Source organism: Dasypus novemcinctus, chromosome 13 (assembly GCF_030445035.2).
Source record: "Dasypus novemcinctus isolate mDasNov1 chromosome 13, mDasNov1.1.hap2, whole genome shotgun sequence".
Classification (NCBI taxonomy): Eukaryota; Metazoa; Chordata; class Mammalia; order Cingulata; family Dasypodidae; genus Dasypus; species Dasypus novemcinctus.
The window spans coordinates 46,763,452-46,785,649 of NC_080685.1; the positions used below are offsets into that span (position 1 = coordinate 46,763,452).

The window sequence follows — 22,198 nt, forward strand, 5'->3', positions numbered from 1 at the left end:
AATACAGGTAGTAGAGGCTACTCCAAAGGCCTCTGAGATGATCCAGATTATCCTGAGATATACTTATGTCTCGAGAGCAATTATGGCCCAAGAGCAATTCCTCGCAATGCAGGAATTGCAGGCTTAAAGACAAAAGCTTGCAAATAGCAAGTACTGCAATATTTGTCGACCAAGAGATGTAACGTACCTCAGTGTCTCTCTTAAAATATGTCAAGTATTCAGGATACTCAAAATGCACCTTTAATATTATAGATTATAATTGAATTATATATTTCCTAAACAAAATGATACATATCAGGGGCTTTGTAATCTAACAATTTGTATGTTAATTCCAGCTTTGTAATTTACCAGCTATGTGATATTTATAAGTTACTTAACCTCTCTGAGCCTCAGTTTCCTCATAGTCACAGTAGTAATCAGTAACCTTAATCAAGCACTCATCCTCTGCCGGACATTGTGCTACACTTGCATTAATTATTTTAATCATCAAAACAATCCTATGAATTTGGCTTAAACAATCAGTTCCTCTTCATCACCACCATTTTTTATGTATAAGGAAACTCAAGTTCAGAGAGGCTAAGTAACTTCCCCTAAGGAAGAACAGCCAGTAATGTACATATATTACTTCATTTAATCCTCACAATTCTAGGGTGCTATATTTGTAGTTGGAAAAACTGAGGCTTAGAGAATTGACAAGATTTACCTTAAGATAGTAGTGGAGTTGTATTTTAAGAAGTGTTCTGTCTGACAGCAAAGTTCATAACCTTTCCATTACTTCAGGATAACTCAACACATACATCGCATGCTTTGTCTCCCTCTTCCTCTCCCTTTTCCTCTGTTTCTCCTTCTCTCCCTCTCCCTTACTGGAAGTGGAAACCCTAGGGAAGATGCGCTAACTCTATGGAAATCTCTTAATAATTGGAAAGATTATTTCCGGCAGGTACCCGGACAGAAGCAAATTCTCTCCTGGGAGAAGTGAAATTTTGCTATCCTTATGAGAACAGCCAGGAGCCATTTTGCAGAGTTCAAATTGCTCCAGGAACTGATTCCTAGGACTTAGGTGAGTGACCTAGACAGAAAGTTGGCAAGAATCCTAGATCTGCCATAATTCTGTCCTCCTGCACTCAACCTTCTTGTCCTCAGAAGTCATTCTAACATGGAACTGATATCTTCCTTAGCCCAGCACTCACTAGGCTTTTACCCAAGAACAAAAATAATGCAAACGTTTAACAATCTACCAGTTGTCATGAAGTATCAGACTGACTGGTTGGGTTTCCAGCTCTGCCCCTCACTAGCTGAGAGCTGGCGAGGCATGTTTCCCAATGTTTCTGAACCATAGTCTCCTTGTGTGTAAAACGGGGGTAATAGTAACTAACACCCTCGCCTGCCTCCCCATAAATTCGTTTGTGAAGATCAAATAAGATTAGACAACGACAACTCAAGGGCAAAGACTATATATTAATCATCTTTACATTTCTGGAGTCTGACAACATTTGTGATGATAAGTATTTGGAGATGAAGAAATGAGCAAAGGAACATATGAATGAGGGACTCTTTAGAAACTGTAAATCACCACACAAGGTAGGGTAAGGTCATAGCACCCATCTTTAGGGTAACTATTTCATTGCTTCATTCTCTTGGCCTTCATTCCTAATCTATGAAGTAAGTACAATGCTTTAGGTTACATCTGAGACCCCTTCCAGTGCTAGTAATTTTTATTCTCTTATGTTGTTTTTCCTTTAAACTCCCAATATGCACTCTACCAGCCTGCATCATTATCTTGTTTTTTAAACTTTTTATTTTAAAATAATTTTAGATTTACAGAGAAGCTGTAAAGGTAATACATAAAGTTCATGTACATCTTTCACCCAACTTCCCCTAATGTTATTTTATACATGACTAAGTTACATTTATCAAAACTAAAAGTTTTGAATAATGAAAATGTTTTGGTAATGAATGGTGATGAAGGTAGCACAACAATGTGAATGCAGTTAATAGCACTGAAACATATACCTGAACATGATTAAAAGGGGGAATATTAGATTGTATAAATAGTAACAGAATAAAAATTTTTAAAACTACATGGAACTATACTACACAGTGGACCCTAAGTTAAACCATGGACTTTTTTACATTATAAAAATGTGCTATCATCAATTACAGCAAATGTTCCGTACCAATGCAAGGTGGTGGGGTGGCATATGGGAATCCTGCATTTTATGCACGATTATTTTTCAAACCTGCAACTTCTCTAATAAGGAAAAAAAATCTTTCACCTTTAAAAAAAAAACTAAGAAATTAACACTGGTATAACCCTAAACTCTAGCCCTTTTTTCGGATTTCCCCAGTTTTTCCACTAATGTCCTTTTTCTGTTCCAGGATTTAACCCAGGGTACCAATGTTGCATGTGGTCCTTGCAGCTTTTAAAAAAAAGAGTAATATTTTATTTTGTAAGCTTATATAGACATTAAGGTTAGGGGAAGATGGAAATCTAATAAAAAATGTGTCCTGAAGTAGCAAAGCATGTCAGCTGTCCTTGGTTCTATGCCATTAGAGCCTAAGGAAATCTGAAAAGATTATCCTGCAACAAATTTGCAACAAACTCAAATGAGATGTGAACGTTAACATTACAGGCAAGAAAATCAGCAGGCTGCTTTGATGAGGACTTTGGGCACACTGGCTGGGATTTTGACTTACTCTAGGGCTTACCAGTCTAATTTATTCTTTCAGTAACTATTTCTTGGAGGCTCCTCTGTGTCAAGCACCATTCTAGGCACTGGAGATACAGGAGTGAATGAGACAGAGTCTGTACCTTCATGAAGCTTACGTGCTGGTGAAGGAGATACCAATAAACAAATAAATGCAAATCAAGTGGTGACAAGCACAATGAAGGAAACAAAACTGATTTAGGGCCTCAGGAGGTGGTGCTGATTTCGAGACAGTAGGCTGGGAAAGGCTTTCTGAGCAGGCGGTGCTGTGCGTCATGAATGCTCAGAGTCAGGCATCAGGAGCCTTGCTCAACGCTGTACACAGCCTTGGTCTTGACTGCAGTCAGATTATGAAAAACTTTAACTCCCTGCCCAACATATCCAACTTCAAACTGACCTTGATGCTAACATGTCTCGGTGGGACACCTTTCCTTTCTCCTCTCTACAGCCTCATGGCTCATCTTCGGTGAGTTCATAAATTCAAACAGTCAAGTCGAATAAGAGTTGCCATTTTAAAATGCCTTTCTGGGGCCTTTGAGGCCCAGGAAAAGAAACAGGTGCCAATAGACAGAACGTTCTTTCTCTGCATTCAGACTTCATTTAAAGCTGACTTGCCCAAAATGGCCTCAACAAACCCCAGATTCTCGACACCTTTATTGACTGCCCTGGTGTTTCCATCCACTGTCTCTCTTTCAAGCAGCACAGTAACACCCTCTGACATCTTGCGAGGTGGGTGTCATTGCCCTTTGCCTGAATGCGGAACCAAATGCCCAAGTCCACAGAGCTGAGACCTGCTGGAAGCAGGAGGTGCAAAACCAAGCTCCCCGCTGGCAAACACCAGGCTCCTGACCACACTGAGGCTCAGCCTCGCTAGAAAATTCCAGCTTTGTCTTGTTCCATGCAGCACCCACTTGTAATTGCCATCAGTCCTTGGGCAGCCTTGCCCTCTTGTAAAGAAGCTATTGTCTGTGTACCTGAGTTTTCACATTATGATTCAGGGAGGGAGAGGAGCCTGCACCTGAGGATGGCCGGAGAGACGGAAAAATCATTTGACCCTGCACACCCCAAAATGCCGCCTGCCGGCTTTTCACTTCTCTCCCACAGGCCAAAGAAAATCATGTTATTTCACCCTCTTCCTTTTGTGCTTTACTTAAAATAGTATTGGGAGTTAATGACAGACTAGTTGGAAAGTTTAAAACTAAACATCATTTGGCTTCTCTACCTAACAGGGAAGCAAACGAGCATTAAATGAATGCAAGAAAAATCCAAGTGCATTTTCAGGGGCAGGCACTGGCCCAGGGTACTAGAGCTGTACTTCAGAGATGGTGTGGTCTGACCACTCATTTTTCAAATGAGGTCCTGGGGCCTACAGAGCTGTCCAAGGCCGCACTTTAAGTTATCATGAGAACCAGGATTTAAATCCAGGCCTCCTGACTCACAGCCCTGAGCTCTTTCTTTGTGGTTTGAGAAATCATCCCCTAGTGTTTTACTGTGACTCTAACAGGGGGCCCCATTCGCATATGGACCCCGAGACAGAGAAGTCGACGGAGAGCTGTAACTAGGTCATTTCCACGCTCCATGCCAGGCAAGAGGCCCAGCTGCAGGGAGGCTCTGGACTCTGTCGGTCATTGGCGAACTCCCGACTCTGAGTCAGACAGCCATCTGTCGGACGGGATTTCAGATAATTAACTCTCCTCGGAGGCAGTGGGGGTGGAAGAGGACGACCCAGTGAAGGTCGTCCAAGCAGAGCCCACCTAGTTGCCAGCTTCAGCAACCCAGGATGTCGGTCCCCGCCCTGCCCTGCAGCGGCCTGTGGGACCCCTCTCCCCACCCCTCTCACAGGCGGGCCCCATCACTCCAGGGCTGCTGCTGTGACCTTGCCAATCCCACCTTCTCTCAGGATGGAATCCTTCAGCCCAGGACCGTGCCTTGGAGCCTACACCGGGCCGAATTAAGATTCAGTGTATCCAAATCCAGGCTCTGCCTCATTCCAGCTCAGAAAACACCTGATCTCTGCGCTATAGTTTGTCCACCCATAAAATGACAAATGGATTTGTTTGGACATTAAATGAGATAATCCACGTAAAGCTCTCAGCGAGATGCTTGCTCAATAAATGGCAGCTGTTTGCATTACTCGGAGGCCTCTGTTCTAGTCTGGCTCCCCCACCCTTTGGTGTCTCTTTCTCTTAGATTCCTCATTTTTGATCTGTTTGTCAGTTGAGAAACCCCCAGAGTTTTCGGCCTGACCACGCGCCACCTCCCCACTACCCCCTGGGCCTACGACAGCCCCACAGAGAGAGTTCCGGACTGTTCTCCGGATACCACACCCAGCCTGCCAGCCGGGACTTCCTCCTCCCTGGGCCTCCTCCTCCTCCCTGGGCCTGCCCCCTCCAGAGTCTACCTCTCCCCTCCCTTCTACCCCCGCTGCGGCACTGGCTCCACCTGGCTGCTTGAATAGACAGGCCGTGGCGTCCTGTCCAGGAGCACCGCAGCTTTTGAACAGATAAAGCAATCCCCACTCCTCCACCCCCTCAGAGCAGATGAGTGAAGCCATGAAAGGTAAGGCCCAGTCGCCCAGCAGTCAAGAGTTAGCTGCTGGGATGGACCCTTGACAAGGCCGTGGGCCTGAGACGTGGTGGGGACGGGCGCACCCCGCAGTGGAGAGCAGGCTCTGACCAACTCCATGTCCAATTTCTGGGCAGAGCACAGTCAGATGAGGATGTCACCTCTCTCCAAAAGCCTTTGGGAATCTATTTCCCAGCATTTGGACCCATTTTAAATTCAGCCAGGCATAAGGATTGGCGGAGAGCACATGTAATCGGGGCAAGAGAATGCTGTTCAAATTCATATCCCCTTGACTCATTTTCTTTGTCCCCTCTCCCCCATTCACTTGCTCTAAAGCAGTATTTTCCAAACTATCTACAGTGACAGCCCAGTTGTTGATTTTTCCCAAATTGTTGCAGAGTGATACAACAGTAAAAAATAATTATTACAAAAATAAAATGCCATTTGGGTGTCCCAGCAATATTTAATTGCCGTAATAGTTTTTAAACATGTTGAGCTTCTATACTCATCTTTGAGCAGGCTGGTAACAAACAGTTCACAGACCCACACCTGTCCCTAGACCGAACTTAGAGTGCGGCTGCTTCTGGAAGAAGGAGAACCACAAAGGGGCCCATCCGCATGCCACTGCCCCTTCTGGGTTACGTCTGCTCAGCTGCAGTCCTGCCCCACCCAGAGCATGCCGAGTGAGGTCCCGGAACTGTTTGCCCAGACTCGAGGCACTGCTGTTCCCTGAGAGTCAAGCAGCCCACAGGTTGGGCTACGCAGAGATGTCCCCAGTGCCAGCCCCGTGAGCTGCCCCTTACCATTCCGTTCCAGCCCTGTTGATCTCCTCCCACCAGCACTCCGTGGGCTCCCCGAGGCTCTGGGGCGTGGGCATGCAGGCGTAGTTCCATTGTCTGTCAGAACCCTCCTTCTTGCTGAAGATACTCCTCACGGCCACCACCACCTGCCCCTGGGGACACTGGTAGCTGAAGCCCTGCCGGTTCAGATTCACCCACCCATCATCGGCATAGTCAGGGTACTGCTGGTACGGGTACCCGTAATCACCGTACTGGGCCCAGGCCACGGTGACCAGTGGCAGAAGTGCCCACAGAAGAGTGAGGTCCATGCTGCCCGGGCTTCTGGCAAGAAATATAACCCTCGGTTTGCTGGGCTGGCCGTTTTATACAGCTGCTGCTGACATGTGGCTTCCAGATGTGGGTGAGCAGAATCCAACTGCAGTGTGTCATTATTTAAGCAAAACTTTTCAGTGAGGAGATGTCGGCCACAAGTACTCTCAGCTTGTTTTAAGGTGGAATTCTAGGAACAAGCAAGCAAAATTCCCAGAGTGAAAACGGCTTTGCACATAGGTCATAAAAGCAAATGGCTTCACACCCCTTAGAAACTTTCACTGGAAAACAAAACCGATTAGCAGCATATTTTTCCCTCATCTCTCAGCACCTCTCCTCACTGCCCTCCTTCCTAAGAGCAAACCTCTCTATTTGTTCTCCAAACCACTCTGCCAGGACTGCATAAATATCCAGAGAGTAATTTCAAAACACCAAAATAATAGAATGAAGGGACAGAGTCATTCAGCTTTCTGCTAGACCAGATGCCTCGTTTCCTTTAAGTTCTCAGCCCAGTATCTTTTAATCCTTGAGTGTAGGCATGGGTGTACCAGTTTGCAGAGCTGCTCTGAAAATTCCGAGGGTGCATCTCTGAAGTACCATGGGCCCGTGAGAGAGACAAGTTGGGTGTTATTTCTGCACTCAAGTATCCTTCTGGCCATACCTATAAACTGTACTCTACTCTCAGCTTTGTAATGGAGTTTAATCTCAATAATTATACTTTTTGCCCTTCAGTGGTTTTCTTTTCCGTCTTGTTGAGGTTTCTTTTTATTGAGGTATCATTTACATTTAAAAATTCATCCTTTTTAATGTTTAATGTATAATCATGTAACCACCACCGCAATCCAGACATAAAATAGTTTCATCAACCCCCCAAAATCTCTTCATGCCTTTTGTAGTCAACCACTGCCTCTAAACCCAGCCCCTGGCCACCACGGGTCGTCTATTGATTCCTATAGTTCTGCCCTCTTCAGAGTGTCAAATCAATGGAATGCAGAGCATGTTGGTTTTTTTTTTTTTTTACCTCCTTTCACATAGAATAAAGTGTTCTTATTTACTGCTGAGTAGTATTCCACAGTATCGATGTGCCAGTTTGTTTATCCATTCTCCTGTTGAAGGACATTTGGGTTGTTTCCAGTTTTGGGTGATTATTCATAAAGCTGCTATCAATATCTGCATACAGGCTTTTGTGTGAAGAAGGTGTTATTTCACTTGGGTAAATACCTAGGAGAGAGATTGTGGGCCATATAATAATTATATGCCTAATTTTATAAGAAACTGACTTCCAAAGTGGCTGTACCTTTGTGTATGCCTATTAACAAATCACTTTTGAAAAAAAATTTAGCCATAAGCTTGTAATGGTATTTCAGTTGATTTAGATTTGTATTTCCCTAATGACTAATGCTTTTGAGTATCTTTTCATGTGTTTACTGGCCATCCATATGTCTTCTTTGGTGACATGGCTGTTCAAATTGACACTTTCAGCACCCCTTAAGCACATAATATTTCCCAATATTATCAGGATTGTTCTTATGGAAGTTTCTTCAAATCGTAGTTGTAGATCAATCATATCATAAAGCCCTGTGAATTTTTCCCCCTTTTTTATTTTTTAAAAGATACTTCAATTACATAAATGTTACAGAGAATATACAGGGGATTCCCATAAGCCCCGCTTGCCACACCTCCCACATTTTCCCACATTACCAATATCTTTCATCAGTGTGGTATACCCATTACAATCAATAAACACATTTTGGAGCATTGCCACTAAGCATGGGTTATAGTTTATATTGTAGTTTATACTTTCTCCCATTCAACTCTGTAGGTTATGGCTACATATATAACAGGCTGTATCTGTCATTGTAATGTCATTCAGGTTGATTCCCAAGTCCTGAAAATGCCCCCCATTACACCTGTTTTTCCCTCTCCCTAACCCCAGAACATCCATGGGTCATTGCGTCCACAACAATGGCACTTCCTCCATTGCTAGAATCACAAGTAGTGTATAGTAGAATACAAGTTAGTTTATTTCAGTCCATAGTTTATTCCCCAATCCTGAGGACTCCGGGATGGTGATGCACACTCCATCATTATTGTTTGATCCCATACATCTGATAGATGGGACTCTCTCCTTTGCAATTGTAGGCACTCTCCCTGTGAATTAAAAAAAAAAAAAAAAGAGCCCTGGGTTCCACTCCAGGACCACCAGAATATAACCTCAGAAGGGATCCAAAGGAAGCTACACTTTAGGAAAGGTTTTCCAGGTAATTCTTTTTCACACTAAAGTTTAAGAACCATCCTCCTAAAGAATGTAGAACAAGGGAAAAATCACAGTACAAATACTGTCCCCTGCCCAAGAACATTTCACATTTATCAGATGCCATTTAGATTAGCTTCAACATCAAGTTAACTTTGAAGGAAAGAGAAAGCTAGACACAGGAATAAAGCAAGAGTGTGTGCATGCACGCGTGTCAGCAGTGGGGTGCAATTTGTTATGGTTATGGTTACTGAAGGGAAGGCCCTGGGCTGAACAGATCATGAGTCCCAGTTTTATTTTTAGTACCATCTTCTCCCACCACCTCTATCCTGAAATGCCTTAGTTTGCCAAGGCTGCTATGGCAAATACCACACAGTGGGTTGGCTTAAATGACAAGCATTTATTGTCTCATGGCTTTGAAGGCTGAAAGTCAAAAATCAAATTGTCAGCGAAGTCAAACTTTCCCCCAGGGTCTGATGATGGCAGCCCTCCATCACATGGCGATCTCTCTCCTCGCTGGCTTCTTCTGCCTTCTGGCTTCTACTGACTGCATCTAAACATCCTCTGCCTTAAATGGATTTCAGTCATGTGGATTGTTTCCCACTCTGATTCAATTTGGCTTCATTTAAATAGGATCTTCAAAGATCCCACTCACAAATGAGTCCATACCTTAACTAATAATGGCATCTTCAGAAGTCCTGTTTGACAATGGATTCATTGGACCATCACAGACACAGATTATGACTTGAACATGTCTTTTGTGGGGGACTTGATTCAATCCTCAACACCAAAATACTGGCCAGTGCAGTATGTGGGTGGCATCAACAAAAAGTGCTGAGTGAGCTGCTGGAGGGATCATAGAGAATGGAACAAACAAACAGACATAAAGAATGTAAGCTGAACAAACTCAAAGTTTATCATGTGTTTTCAACTAAGTTACATTACTTTCCTTACAACCTTACACTATATATTAGGGAGCCATTATTAGATGTTTTTCACAGATGAGTAAACTGCTGTCTAAGTGTATTTTTCCCCCAAGTTCCCAGAACTAGAAGATTGTAACCCTCAGGTCTTCTGATTCCTAAACTGGCAATCCTTCAAAACTGCAGTTACTGATTATAAACTAATATTTAGAAATAATTGCCAAGTAAGATATTTATAAAATTATTTATATTAACATACAAACATATATAACTAATTTACATTATGGATTTTTATTATTATTGTCAAAGTATGCTCAACAGGTTTGGGACTTTGAAGATCTGAGGATTAGATCACTAGTTTTTCAGGTGTGATCCCAGACCCTGCAGCACCATCATCACCAGCCTCACTTGGGAACTTGTTAGAAATGTAAATTCACCAATTCCACTGAGACCTACTGATTCAGAGAGTCTAGAGGTGAAGCCCAGCAATATATGATTTATCAAGTCCTTCAGGTGATTCTAAAACATGCTAATGTTAGAACCATTTTGTAGACTCTACATTGTAGATAATGCTTCTGTCCAAATTCCAGGAGTCACTTCACAAGGAGTAATATAGTGATACTGAAGTGAAGGTGGTACAGTCTCTATCTTGAAGCCTATCTGATCCTGGCTCATTCCTTTTTATTCCAGAGCCCACACTTGAAAACTATGGGCTATATCACCTCTCAATAGACAAGTGTATTTGAGATGTTTTAGAAAGATTCTGCCAATGTGCAGTCACAGGCCTGGATTTTCCTTCTTTTTTCTTTCTTTCTTTTTCTTTTTTTTTTTCTTTTTTAATAACAGCTTTCTTGAGATGTACAATTCACCATTTAAAGTATACCATTTAATGGCTTTTAGCATATTCACCACAATCAATTTTAGAAGATTTTCATCATCCCAACAAGAAACCCTGTATCATTAGCAATCAGTTTCCATTTCCCCTGAACATTCTAGCCCTAAGTAATTACTAATCTACTGTCCATCTCTATGGATTTGTCTATTCTGGGCATTTCATACAAATGGAATTAACCAATACATCTGCTGTTTTGTGACTGGCTTCTTTCACTTAGCAAAATTTTGTCAAGGTTCATCTACGTTGTCGGATATGTTGTAGGATAAATCAGTACTTCATTCTTTTCTCTTGCCAAATCATAATCCATTTAATGGCTATACATCTTTTATTGATCCATTCTTCAGCTGATGGCCATATGGGTTGTTTCCACTTTTTGGCTCTTTCGAATAGGGCTGCTATGAACATTCATGCTCAGTTTTTGTGTGGACATATGTTTTCATTTTGCTTAGGTACATATCTAGGCGTAGAATTGCTGAGTCACATGGTCACTCTATTTAACCTTTTGAGGAGCTGCCAGAATGTTTTCTAGAGCAGCTGTGCCATTTTACATTCCCACTAGCAGTGCATGAGGAATTTCGCCACAGTCTTTCCAAAACTTGTTTTTAGGCCAGGGTTCTTTTGAAAGTTCTGGAAGCCTACAGTTATTCCAGGTGACACTTTCAGGGGCCTGGATCCACTTCTATCTGGCAGCTTTTTCAGAGCTATTATCCCTTCTTGAGAGATTCTGAATACACTTTTTTTACTTGATCTCAATGGGGATCCCCAAGAATGTCCAAAGAATCAATGTATCTCTCCGAGCTGTACTTTAAGGGACAATTCCTCCTGCAGGTTGCCAGGGAACAGTGCAGACCTAGAGGTCACCCTACTGCAGACCTGAATTCACTTGGAGTATTCTAGGTATGACCTTGTTGTCTCCACAGGCAAACTACAGGGAGGACAAAGGGCACGGCTCATCCTTACGCCTTGATGCAGCTGGTAGCCCCAGATGAGAAGATGGCTAGCTTGAAATATTGGCTGGGAAATATTGGTGGAGTTTGTCTTTGCAGACTGTTTTTTCTTTCTTCTTTTAATACCTTTTATATAATCAGGATTTGGCTGCAGCTCCATGTGGCCAAACTACATGGTCTTTATACAACATATTGTCAGGAAGTCCATGGCAAGTATCTGCTGAACAATCTGCATTCCACCTCCAAAATGAATGTTTGCCAGTTTCCTGGTTTAGCTGAGTAAGGCCCTGAGTAGCCTAGACTTGCCCAGGTGTCCTCCCTTCCCTCAAGCTTGCTGTCTTTTGCACAATCCACTGCTTTCTCAGATCTTCTGCAGAACCCACCATTATGGCATTGGGGTTAGACTTGGAGAAATAGTGAGCTGAGCTCTGAGGTTGAGGAAAGAAAGAAGATTGGGCAGGGTAGAATAAATTGCACCAACTGTGTGCTAGACACTCTACTACATGCTTTCTATATAACAGTACATTTAATCTTCCAGCAGTCCTAGGATAATCATTTTATGGTTAAGGAAAACTAGGTTCAGAAATGGCTAACTAGCCAGAATTTTCATAGCTCCTCCACAACACAAAAGAGACAAATTCATTTGTCTGATGCTCTTAGAAAGAAGATTTTATTGCTGGGATACCAGATAGTTATGTCAGAGCCTCAGATGGTCCTGAGAAGAACAGGGTCTTTTGGAATCCAAGCACTTGGGTTAGAATCCTGCTTCTGCAAGTAAGCTAAATGACCTTAGACCAGAGTTTCTCAGTCTCGGCACTACTGCTGTTTTGTCCTGAATGGTTCTTTGTCATAAAGGGCTGTTCTGTGCATTGTAGAATATTTAGCAGTGCCCTGTGCCTTTACCCACCAGAAGTCAGTGCACCCTTCCTCCCTTTTCCCAGTTGTGACAACCAAATATGTCTCCAGACATTGCCAAAAATGTCACTTGGAGGGCAAAATCACCCCTAACTGAGAACCACTGAGTTAGACAAAACCAGTAGCCTCTGTTTTTATCATCTGTAGAATGGGGGATAATTACAGTTCTTGCCATTTTCACCACTATGAGATTGTTGTGAGAATCAAATGGTGGCCAGGTAAAGCCTTTTAAATAGTAAAGCTGGGTACAAATATAGGTTGTCATTGCTACCTCAGAGAGAAACATTAGAAAACAGGGTTGAGTTTGCATCATCATCTGCACAGTCAAGAAGGTTCTTGCACAGATGAATGGATGGAGGGGCTTGGAAATGAGTGAAGCTGGGAGGGTGTTGTTTCACCACTCACAGGGACTCCATTAATCCATGACCAAGAGTGAGCATGGCAGAAGTCATTAAGAGGGAGTTTGCAGGAAGAGGTGTTAGGAGAACAGGGCTGAGGGCTGAGGCAAAGAGGGAGGGAGGGAAATTCAGGAGCCTCGGGAGCAGGTGGCACATGGAGGATCCAGCCTGGTGGAGGAGGAGAGTCTTCTTGAGTACTGGCACCAGGATTCCCTTGGACGCAGAAAGGGGAGTTAAGCCAGGTTAACTCTCAAATACTCGTGAAGGAAACTCACAGCTTTAAGTGCCTAAGTGTTCTGGGACATTTGAGGATGAATGAGGCCTAGAGAAGTGATGGATATGAAAATATTACTTAAGTAACTGTATATGAGCTTGTAAGTGGAGCAACAGAAATCTGAATACCTATTACAACCTGCAGCCCATGACCAGCTAGAGATCATGCTAGAGGTATGTCCTGTGAGAAGAAAGCAAGCCAATCAGAAACTACTTAAGTGAGGGCATTCCAAGCCACATGTCCTCATTTGAAATCAGTTTTATAAGTGTTTTTAACTTAAAGTTATGAAATAGCAGTGCCTTTAATTTGGGAAGCAGTTTGCATAAAGTATATAAACCATCAATAAATATTGATTCTCTTCTGTTTGTGAGGCTTTAACCTGATCTCACATCTTTGCATTGATAGAGGTCGTAAAGCTGACTTTATCATTTCCATTTTATGACTTGGAAATCAAAGCTTTGAGAATGAGAGTGATGTCCAAAGTTAGAGAAATATTGCATGACAGGGTCCGGACACAAACCTGTGTTTCCTAGTTCCAATTGAGGGTCTTTTTTTTTTTTAAAGATTTATTTTTATTTATTTAATTCCCATCCCCTCCCTGGTTGTCTGTTTTCTGTGTCTTTTTGCTGCGTCTTGTTTCTTGTTTCTTTGTCTGCTTCTGTTGTCGTCAGCGGCACGGGAAGTGTGGGCGGCGCCATTCCTGGGCAGGCTGCTCTTTCTTTTCACGCTGGGCAGCTCTCCTCACGGGCGCACTCCTTGCGCGTGGGGCTGCCCCACGGGGGGACACCCCTGCGTGGCACGGCACTCCTTGCGCGCATCAGCACTGCGCATGGGCCAGCTCCACACGGGTCAAGGAGGCCCAGGGCTTGAACCACGGACCTCCCATGTGGTAGACGGACGCCCTAACCACTGGGCCAAAGTCCGTTTCCCCAGTTGAGGGTCTTGAAGCATAATGCTTTGCTAGTAGTCAATCCCAATGAGCCCTGCCATGTTTTTCTGGGATCTAGAGAATTTGGCATCAAGAGACTAGGTTATAGGTTGTGTGTACCACATGAAGATATGTTGAAGTCCTAACCTGTGGATCTGACGTTATTTGGAAATAGTTCTTTGTAGCTATAACCAAGTTAAGATGAGTCATACTGAAATAGTAGGCCCTAATCCAAGACAACTGATATTTTATAAGAAGAGGAAAAGAGACACAGAGACACACAGCAAGATGGCAACCATGTGAAGATGGTGGTGGAGATTGGAGTTATGCAACCACAAACCAAGGAACACCTGGGGTCACCAGAAGCTAGAAGAGGCAAGAAGATCTTCCCTTAGAGACCTTGGAAAGAGCATGGCCCTCCTGACTCCTTGATCTCCTACTTCTGGTTTCCTGAACTACTGTTTTAAGCCACCCAGTCTGTGGTAATTTGTTACAGCACTCCTTAAAAATGAATGCACTTGTAAACATGTCCTTCAGGGAAGCAAGGTGGCCCACCTAGAGTGCTTTAGAAGAGCCAGACCATACACATTCACCAGCCCCTTCCCTCTGAGAATCCTGAAGGCAAGGAGGTGTATGTGTGGGGGGAGCATTTTAGCTAGAGAAGTAGCTTCCCTGACAGCGACTTTAGCCACTTGCCCCTCCAGAGGAGCCAACATGTCCATTGTCTCTGTCAGTTGGCTCCTCCAGCACTACTTCTACTTGCAGCTTCCTCTGATCACATCTGGCTTATCCTTTGAGAGTCACATTCTCGCTCCCATCTCTGCAGTTACATATTTGTACTTCCTTCTGGTGCTGTACAACCAGTTAACATCAATGGGTTTCAGAGGTTGGACTGGGCTACTGAAGAAGCCTACTGTCTCTCCCACCTCTAAAAGCACATGCCCACTCCAGGTAAGTATTTCTCAAAGTGAGGTCCGCATACCTCACGGTCATGGAGGAGCATTCTCACGGGCAGTAAGATTCCAGGGTCCTCTGTCAGTCCTACTGAAGTGGAATCTCTGGAGGTGGGGCTCTGGGATCTGCATTTCTAACAAGATTCCCCCGGGTGACTTTTATACACAGCCAAGCCTAGAACCATGGGCATATTTATTCCCTGAGGGTATTTCTGATTTTGTCTTCTTTCTCAAGTAAGAGGCAGCAGGCAGCAGGCTTCTCCGCCAACTCCCCGGTGTTGGTCAAAGCACAGGCGTGCTCCTGGCTCCGAGGCACGTGGGCTGTGCTGAGGGCTTTGCACTCTATTCCTGCTCCCGTGGAGCCACCGCCTGCCTGCTGCGCACACGCCGCCCACGCAGACAGTGACAGGGCAGAACTGAGAACGGCAGCAGAGGCAGCAGCTCAGCCCTCCCTCCCTTCTCTGTCAACAGCCTGGAGTTGAGCACACTGCACACTAATTAGTGCTATTTTCTACCCCAGTGTTCAAAAATGCTGCAATATCAACACCTACCAAAATAATTCCACTTTCTTCGGCAGTGGCCTGACTCCACCTAAGCAGAAACAATATTAGAGACTGCAGGATTTCTGCTCTGATGCCTGAGCCCTGCGGGCTGTGCATGTGTGGGTATGTGTGTGTGTGCATGTGCACACTCACTGACCTTACTTTTAATCTCTCGTGAAAATTAAATGAGACAATACATGTAAAGTGCTTACAACAGAGCCTGGAGCTCAACAAATATGTGCTATTGTTTTGCAAGGCGACACTTCACTCTCTGGATCTCGCCTCTCTCTAGTCCTATGTCCTGAGGCTTTCTGTACTGCATTAAGTGCTCTCTTACCCTCGGGGTGCTGCCTGGGCCCAGCCAATGGGAGGCACACACAGAATACTGAAGGATGACAGGAGAGGGGGGTCAAAATTTCATTTCCCCTGGCTCCCTTCCTGCCAGGCCCTGGCTGGCATGGGGTGGGTTTCTCTGTACGCAGCCGTGGCTTCTGCTGGCTGGCCCTTCTACCAAGACCAGAGCTTCTGCTGGCTTCTAGGAACAGCACTCCCTTGCCTTGCTGCCTCAGGCCTAGGGATGTTGTTTCAGCAGTTAGACTGCCCTGAGGTGTTTACCCTGAATCCTGCTCATGCTTTTGTAAATAGTTCTTTTGTTAATTCTCTTCAGTCACCTCTTTTTGAGTATGTACCTAACCCCTGCCCGGGCCTGACTGAAAAAATTGGCTGGGTTCAGTACACTGAAGACCCTAACACATTGGCCCTGGCCATAGAACTGGAGGCCTGTCTTCTGCTGCTTATAGTCTTAAGCTCCTCAGGAGAGAAGAATGTTCTCCCCAGGGGAGGGATGTAGGGAAGCATAAACATCATTCCTTTTTGATGTGAAGCCAGGCCCACTTCTATCGGCCACTCTACTGCTTCTCAACCCTCCTATCATTCCCTCCAAATGCTGACCTTTGCAACCTTTCCTCTTTAGTAAAAAGCAAACCTTTCCTGAAATATGTTGGGAATACCTCTGATTTGTCCTTAATGTGCATGGGTCATTCTGTTCTACTAGGCCACTGGAGCTCCGTCCCTGGAGATGTCTGAACCAAAATCAGCGTCTTGCTGATCTGCATCTTACATCAGTATGTCTAAGCATGGCACACACTCTTATGTTCAATGTGTCTAATGTCATCCTCATACTTTTGAGGGACACACTACCTTAATTTTACAAACAAGGTGACTGATGCTTAGAGCGACACTTGCCCAAGGTCAGCCAGCTGGTAGAGATGTTCCGTTCTGAAGTCCGTTGGAAAACAAAGGCTGTGTTCTCCAAGTGAGGGATGTCTCAGGATTGCATCAGAACCACCTGGAGCTAGCCTGTATATATATACCCACACACACATATATTCCTGCCCTCTCCCCTTTACAGATTAATGTGGACCTGGAATGGGATTCTACAGTTATTTTGCCTGCTCCCTCAGTGGCCTGGAATGCTCTTTTCACCTCCCTGCTTCTGAAAAACTGCTCCTTGCTTGGGTCTCTACTTAATCCTCAGTTCCTGGGGAAGGCTTCCTGACAGCCCCAACTCAGACGAATGCCTGACTCCCGCACCCCCCAGACTATAGGTTCCAGGAGGGCTGGTTCCGGATCTGGAACTCGCTGTTGTTTCTTCAGTGTAGAGTGCTGGGCCTGGTACAGTGTTGACATGTAACACAGCACATGTCTGTTGACTGAAACAGGGAGACTGAGCACACCCTTTCAGCCTTTTGACTCTACACATATCTACCACCTTCAGGAACAAGGGATGAATTCTGTTTGTCTGATATCAAATTCAGAGCAAGCAGCAGCTCAGAAAAAAAATTGTTTTTTTTCTGATGTATTTTTTGACAGATGACCCGAGGGTAGCCTACAAACAGCTGCTGTCTGGAGACCTAAGGATAAACCATCTGAAAGCAGTGAACCTGTCTGTAGTGTTCACCACTGATCCCAGCGCCCAGCCCAGGCCTGGTATAAATTGATTGGAGATGCTGAATCAACATTTTGTTGAATGAATTGAAAAAGGTCAGTTTCAATGAAGTAAAAGTACCTTTCACTCCTCCTTTCCCAATACACACCACTCTCCACTCAAAAATATTTCCAGGAGTCTCCGAAGCAAGATTTGACATAATGTGACCTTCTGACTAATGACAAACAGAGAAAATGATGAATAATAATTTGTTGCACAGCATATGGCAATATCCAAAACAAATGGCTTTCAGAAAAAAATATGATTCATGGAGCAAAGAGGCCAAACCTAAGAAAGTACCATGCCTTGTAAACTAAAGTAATCAATAGCTTCCACTTAAAGAAAAGCCTCTGACTGCAAAAGAAAAGAACTTCTGATCTTTTCAGCCATATGTATGTATGTCATGATAGCTTCTTTAGCCATCTCTGTATATACGCATATTTGTATGTGTGTGTACAAATGTGTCCATGATAGCTTCTAACTGAAATATATCCATTTTGTGACATTAAGTCTAGATGAGAGAGCTCATTTCAATTGGACCTCTGAAAGAAAATGCACTTTAACTAAAAATCATCAGTAGCTATCAAGAGACTTTTGAATTTGGTAAGCTCCGTAAGCCAAATCATCAACACATTCTGAGGTATTTTGGTTTTAAGGCATTTGACCTGGTGCCTTACAGACACACTAAATGGCCCTTGTTCTCTCAGGCACAGGCATACTTATTCTGTTTATTTCACTTCAGCCATTAGCACTAAAGGTTCCTAAGGCCTGGGTTCTAGGTTTTCTCCCATGGAGTGAGACAATCATTGTTCAGTTACACCTGAGTGTATCCGGTATCTTCCTTGCCAGCCTTCTCAGCTTCCCTCACCACCTCCTTCATTCTCTCTCTCAGATAATACTCCCCCAGCACCAGTTTGCCCCTCCAAATTCTCCTGTGGAAGGAATGCCACAGTGCCATGCGCCATCTGGCTTCCTGAGTAGCTTCTGAGGGGCTGCATAACAAACCCTGGAAGTTCTGGGCAGTGAGGGCCTCAAGTGAGGATGGGTGGGGAAATATCCCTCCTTCCAAAGGGGAATCAGAAATGGAGGGAAATGGGTGGGCAAATATCCCCCCTTCCTCTTTCCCAGGGACTGCTCCAAGGTACAGTTTCTCCATGCAAACTCCAGACTCCCAGTGAACATATCACTTCACACTTCAGCTCATTCCTTACCTCACTTACCCCATTTTCTTTTTCCTTAGTTAGGTCTTTTAATTTTAAAAAGTCTCAGTTTTCTCTAACTAAATCTTCTAGAGAAAGAGAAAAGTTTGCAGTGACTGTAAGAACTCAACACTGTCTACCATGGATTCTGTAGGACTAAAACATCTCCCAAGAGCTCTGTCAGCCAATGGGGTTGAGTCTTCAGGTGTGATCTGGCGCAAGGGCTTCTGGGCCCACACCTGCAAGGGGGCTTGTTTTCAGGGCACAGGATGCATCAGATATCCCAGGTCTCCCAGGCCTTGTAAGGGATTTCATTAGCGCCCACCAGGCCCACAGCATTTCATCCATGTGCCCAAGAGCACTCGTCTTTCTTGGTGTTCTGTTCTCTGTGAGCCCCTCCACATTCTGCTTAGCTTCTAATTACACAAACCTGTAAATGTCAAAACCTGTAATGGCTGGAGTATGGTGAGAATAGCGGTAGCTTAGGCAGCCTCCTAAATCAAACCTTCTACCAGCATTGAGAAAAAGGAGAGAAAATCCCTGAGACATCGGGACCCCCAGTTCATTTCCTAGCACCTACCTCAAGCAATGTTCTCATCTAAGAAAGGAAACGAAATGCTAAAATCTCTATTGACCCCCGCCCCTTCCTGGTATGTAAGAAAAGCTTCCTAGATCTTTGCAAATGGTAGTTTTGAAATGCTGGTGGGACTGGGCCTTTTCAGCCCATACTTTTAGAGCTGAACAGGCATCACGCTTTGTGTCAGAAATGGGTGTGAGTGACAAAAGGGGGTGCCTCCTGCCTTGCCCTCCTACCCTCACCCCTCCCGCAGAGTGGTCTCTGACAGTGATGTCTCACAGTCCCCAGCGTCAGGTTCCATGGCACCTGGAGCCTGCAGGACCTGGAGGCCAAGCCCTTAAACGTACCCTCTTAGCCCCAAACAGCTGGCGCTCCATGAGCCCAGCATTTACTGAACACCTCAACATAGAACAACAACTCTAAAACCGAGCTTCTATGCAGGGAAAGCTGGCCTAAGACCTACTCAGGTCTCGTTTTCTCCCCCATAACAGTCTCCACAGGCTGTGAATACAGTTTCTTCCTCAAAGAGAGGACCTTCCGCCAACCCATCAGTTCCCTCTGGGACCATGAACATAAATTCCTAGAGGAAACCCACAGAACCTAAAGCCTCTTTACATAGATGCCTGTGGCTGGAACTCAGGAGCAAAAGTCAAAGGCTTTCCACAGCCTCAGTGCCAGTTTCTTGCGGGAGTGGTCGGAGCAGCCAGACACGTCAGCAAGGGCAGAGGGACACTGTCCTCCAAGCCCAGCCCTTTAATGTCCTCTGACGGGGTCAGTGATTCCTATTCCTCAGCCTTCAGCTAACTGGAAGCTGGCTGGGACACTCAGAGGCCAGCGGGCTACAGACTAGAGACAGAAATCAAGTGAGCGTCCAGCTAGATGGACATTTTCTGAAACTGAGACCACTGCTGCCCTCCGAGCCTTCCGAGGTGGCCAGGTCTCTGTGTGGCAATGGCGCATGCACTGGTAGCAGGGCAGCCGGGGAGGGCGACCCCAAGTATCTTCTCCAGGCTACCATGGCGGGGAAGGCTATGTATAGGGGGAGAAGGGAGAGCCTGGCCAGGGGAAACCCCACTTCATCTCGTTCAACCAGGAGATCAAACTGCTCAGCAGCTTCAAAGCCAGCATTTGCCACTCGGATTTCAGGATCTCCAGCACCTTCCTCTTCTTCTGCTTCTCCTTCACAGTCATCAGGGAGACCCTGGGGAGGGTCATGGCTGGGCACCTCAGCTGACTTTGAACACACCACAGGTGAGAATCCGGCCAAGTCTTCTGCCTCCAGCAGCCCCTTGAGGCAAAAGCAGGACCAGCAGCCCAGGTGGAGGTGGAGGCAGAGCCGAGAGACTCTAGCCGGGTGTAGGACAGCCTGACTTTCTTAGACATTTCCAAGACTCTGGCATCTGGGTGTCCTTCTTTGGAGCTAGATCGAGGTTCAAGGGGTACAGCCCTGGAGCGGTGGCTGAGGTGACAGACACGCTGCATGTCGAGGTCCTCCTTGGTAGGTTCCTTGCTAGGAGGGTTGCTTTCTTTCTCCAGGAAAAAGGCAATGCTAGGGCTCCTGCGAGGCGATGGAGAGCTGGGACCTCTAAGGCATGGGCCACTGTCTTCTTCAGGACCATGGGCTTTCTGGCTGGAGCCGCTGGGGTGCCTTCGGCCAGATTTCAGGGAGGATGCTCGGGAGATCAGAGCCTGGTTTCCGCTGGGACCTGTGCAGAACCTTGGTAGGAGATGGGCCTTACGCCCAGAGCACCGGGCGGCCCCTGTGGACTGTGATGGCCACCCAGACGTTTCTGGTTTTGGCCTCGATGTCCTCCGCAGCCACTGCTGCGGTAGGCTGGATCCAAGCTGGAGGGCCGCCAGGCGCTGGACATGTCGGAATTACTCGCCCAGCCGAGGAGGAAGCGGAAGTCCCACTTCCGCCATTTCCACTCAGCCTAGGTGTTACCGATTTGCATCTCCCCAATAGATCCTTAAGGTTTTAGACCTTACCTCTGGCTCTGATTTTAGAGGATCCTGGGAAGACAGGGTAGTGAAACTTGGGCAAGTTAATAATATCTAAGCTCTGTTTCCTTCTCTGTAAAATGGAGGAGTTAATAGTTCCTACCTCAAAGGATTGCTTTGAGAAGTGAGTCAATATATGTAAGATACTTGGGAGGTGCCAGACACCTAATGACTAGTAAATAATGTTAGCTGTTATATAGTGTAAGTAAGAATATTTTGGTTTTGCTAATGAGAATCCTCCATTAAATCCTAATGCTTTGGGAACAGCCAGATAATTGTGTAAATATCTTGTTTTAAAGAGATCAGCCAAAAACAATATAAAACAAAACCAGACCAAAACAAACAAAAACCAGCATGTGGGGAGAGTTATTAGTGGAAAGGGGCCTGAGAAAGTAAATGTTGTTTTGACCGGGTCTCAGCTCATTAACCTTAAAAAAAAAAATCATGATTATCATAAAAAAAAAAATCTGTTCCCTTTCAAATGCAAAATGGTACTTCCGTTTAACTCTATAAGCAAGTATATCATGGCAGTGACTTTATGGAAGTGGCAAAAGTTGCCATTTGCATACTTACATGGGGGACAACATGGTAAGCTCTTTATATTTATTATCACATTTAATTCTCACAACCACACTTCAAAATGGGATTATGCACATTTTAGAAATTGGAAAACTGATTCACATAAAGAAGGTATTAATTGCCTAAAGTCACGTTGCCAGGTAGGAAAGCACCTGGGATTTGAACCTAGGAATTCTAACTCTAAAGTTCACAGTCTCATTCTTCCCTATATTTGGAGGTAGCCTAAAGTTTAGCTCAAAAACCAGTTATTTATTACAATGATGGTAAAGGACTGCTAGTACTGACAGAATAGAGTACAAAATACTTATCTGTCTTAAAATGGTGATTTTTTTTTTTTTTAACTACTTGGACATTTTACAAGTGAGATTGCATAGTTTTGAAAGAAAGTGCCCCATATGCTGCAACTCTTATCCACTGAGTTGTCCTGGAGCTACATGTAGATAT

General features: G+C 44.8%; 1 protein-coding gene and 1 pseudogene across 1 annotated transcript in view; both read right to left on the minus strand.

Moving 5' to 3' along the window:
- Positions 1 to 22,198, minus strand: part of DPT (dermatopontin) — a 77,045-nt gene that overhangs the window by 22,799 nt on the left and 32,048 nt on the right. The window contains exons 5-6 of the mRNA XM_058310086.2: positions 9,306 to 9,482; positions 6,077 to 6,572 (exon numbers count right to left, since the gene is read on the minus strand). Coding sequence (XP_058166069.1) covers positions 6,077 to 6,381 — 305 coding nt within the window. The 5' untranslated portion in view covers positions 6,382 to 6,572; positions 9,306 to 9,482. The remainder of the gene's footprint in view (positions 1 to 6,076; positions 6,573 to 9,305; positions 9,483 to 22,198) is intronic.
- LOC101423327 (sororin pseudogene) overlaps positions 20,034 to 22,198 on the minus strand; it is a 32,661-nt pseudogene continuing 30,496 nt past the window's right edge.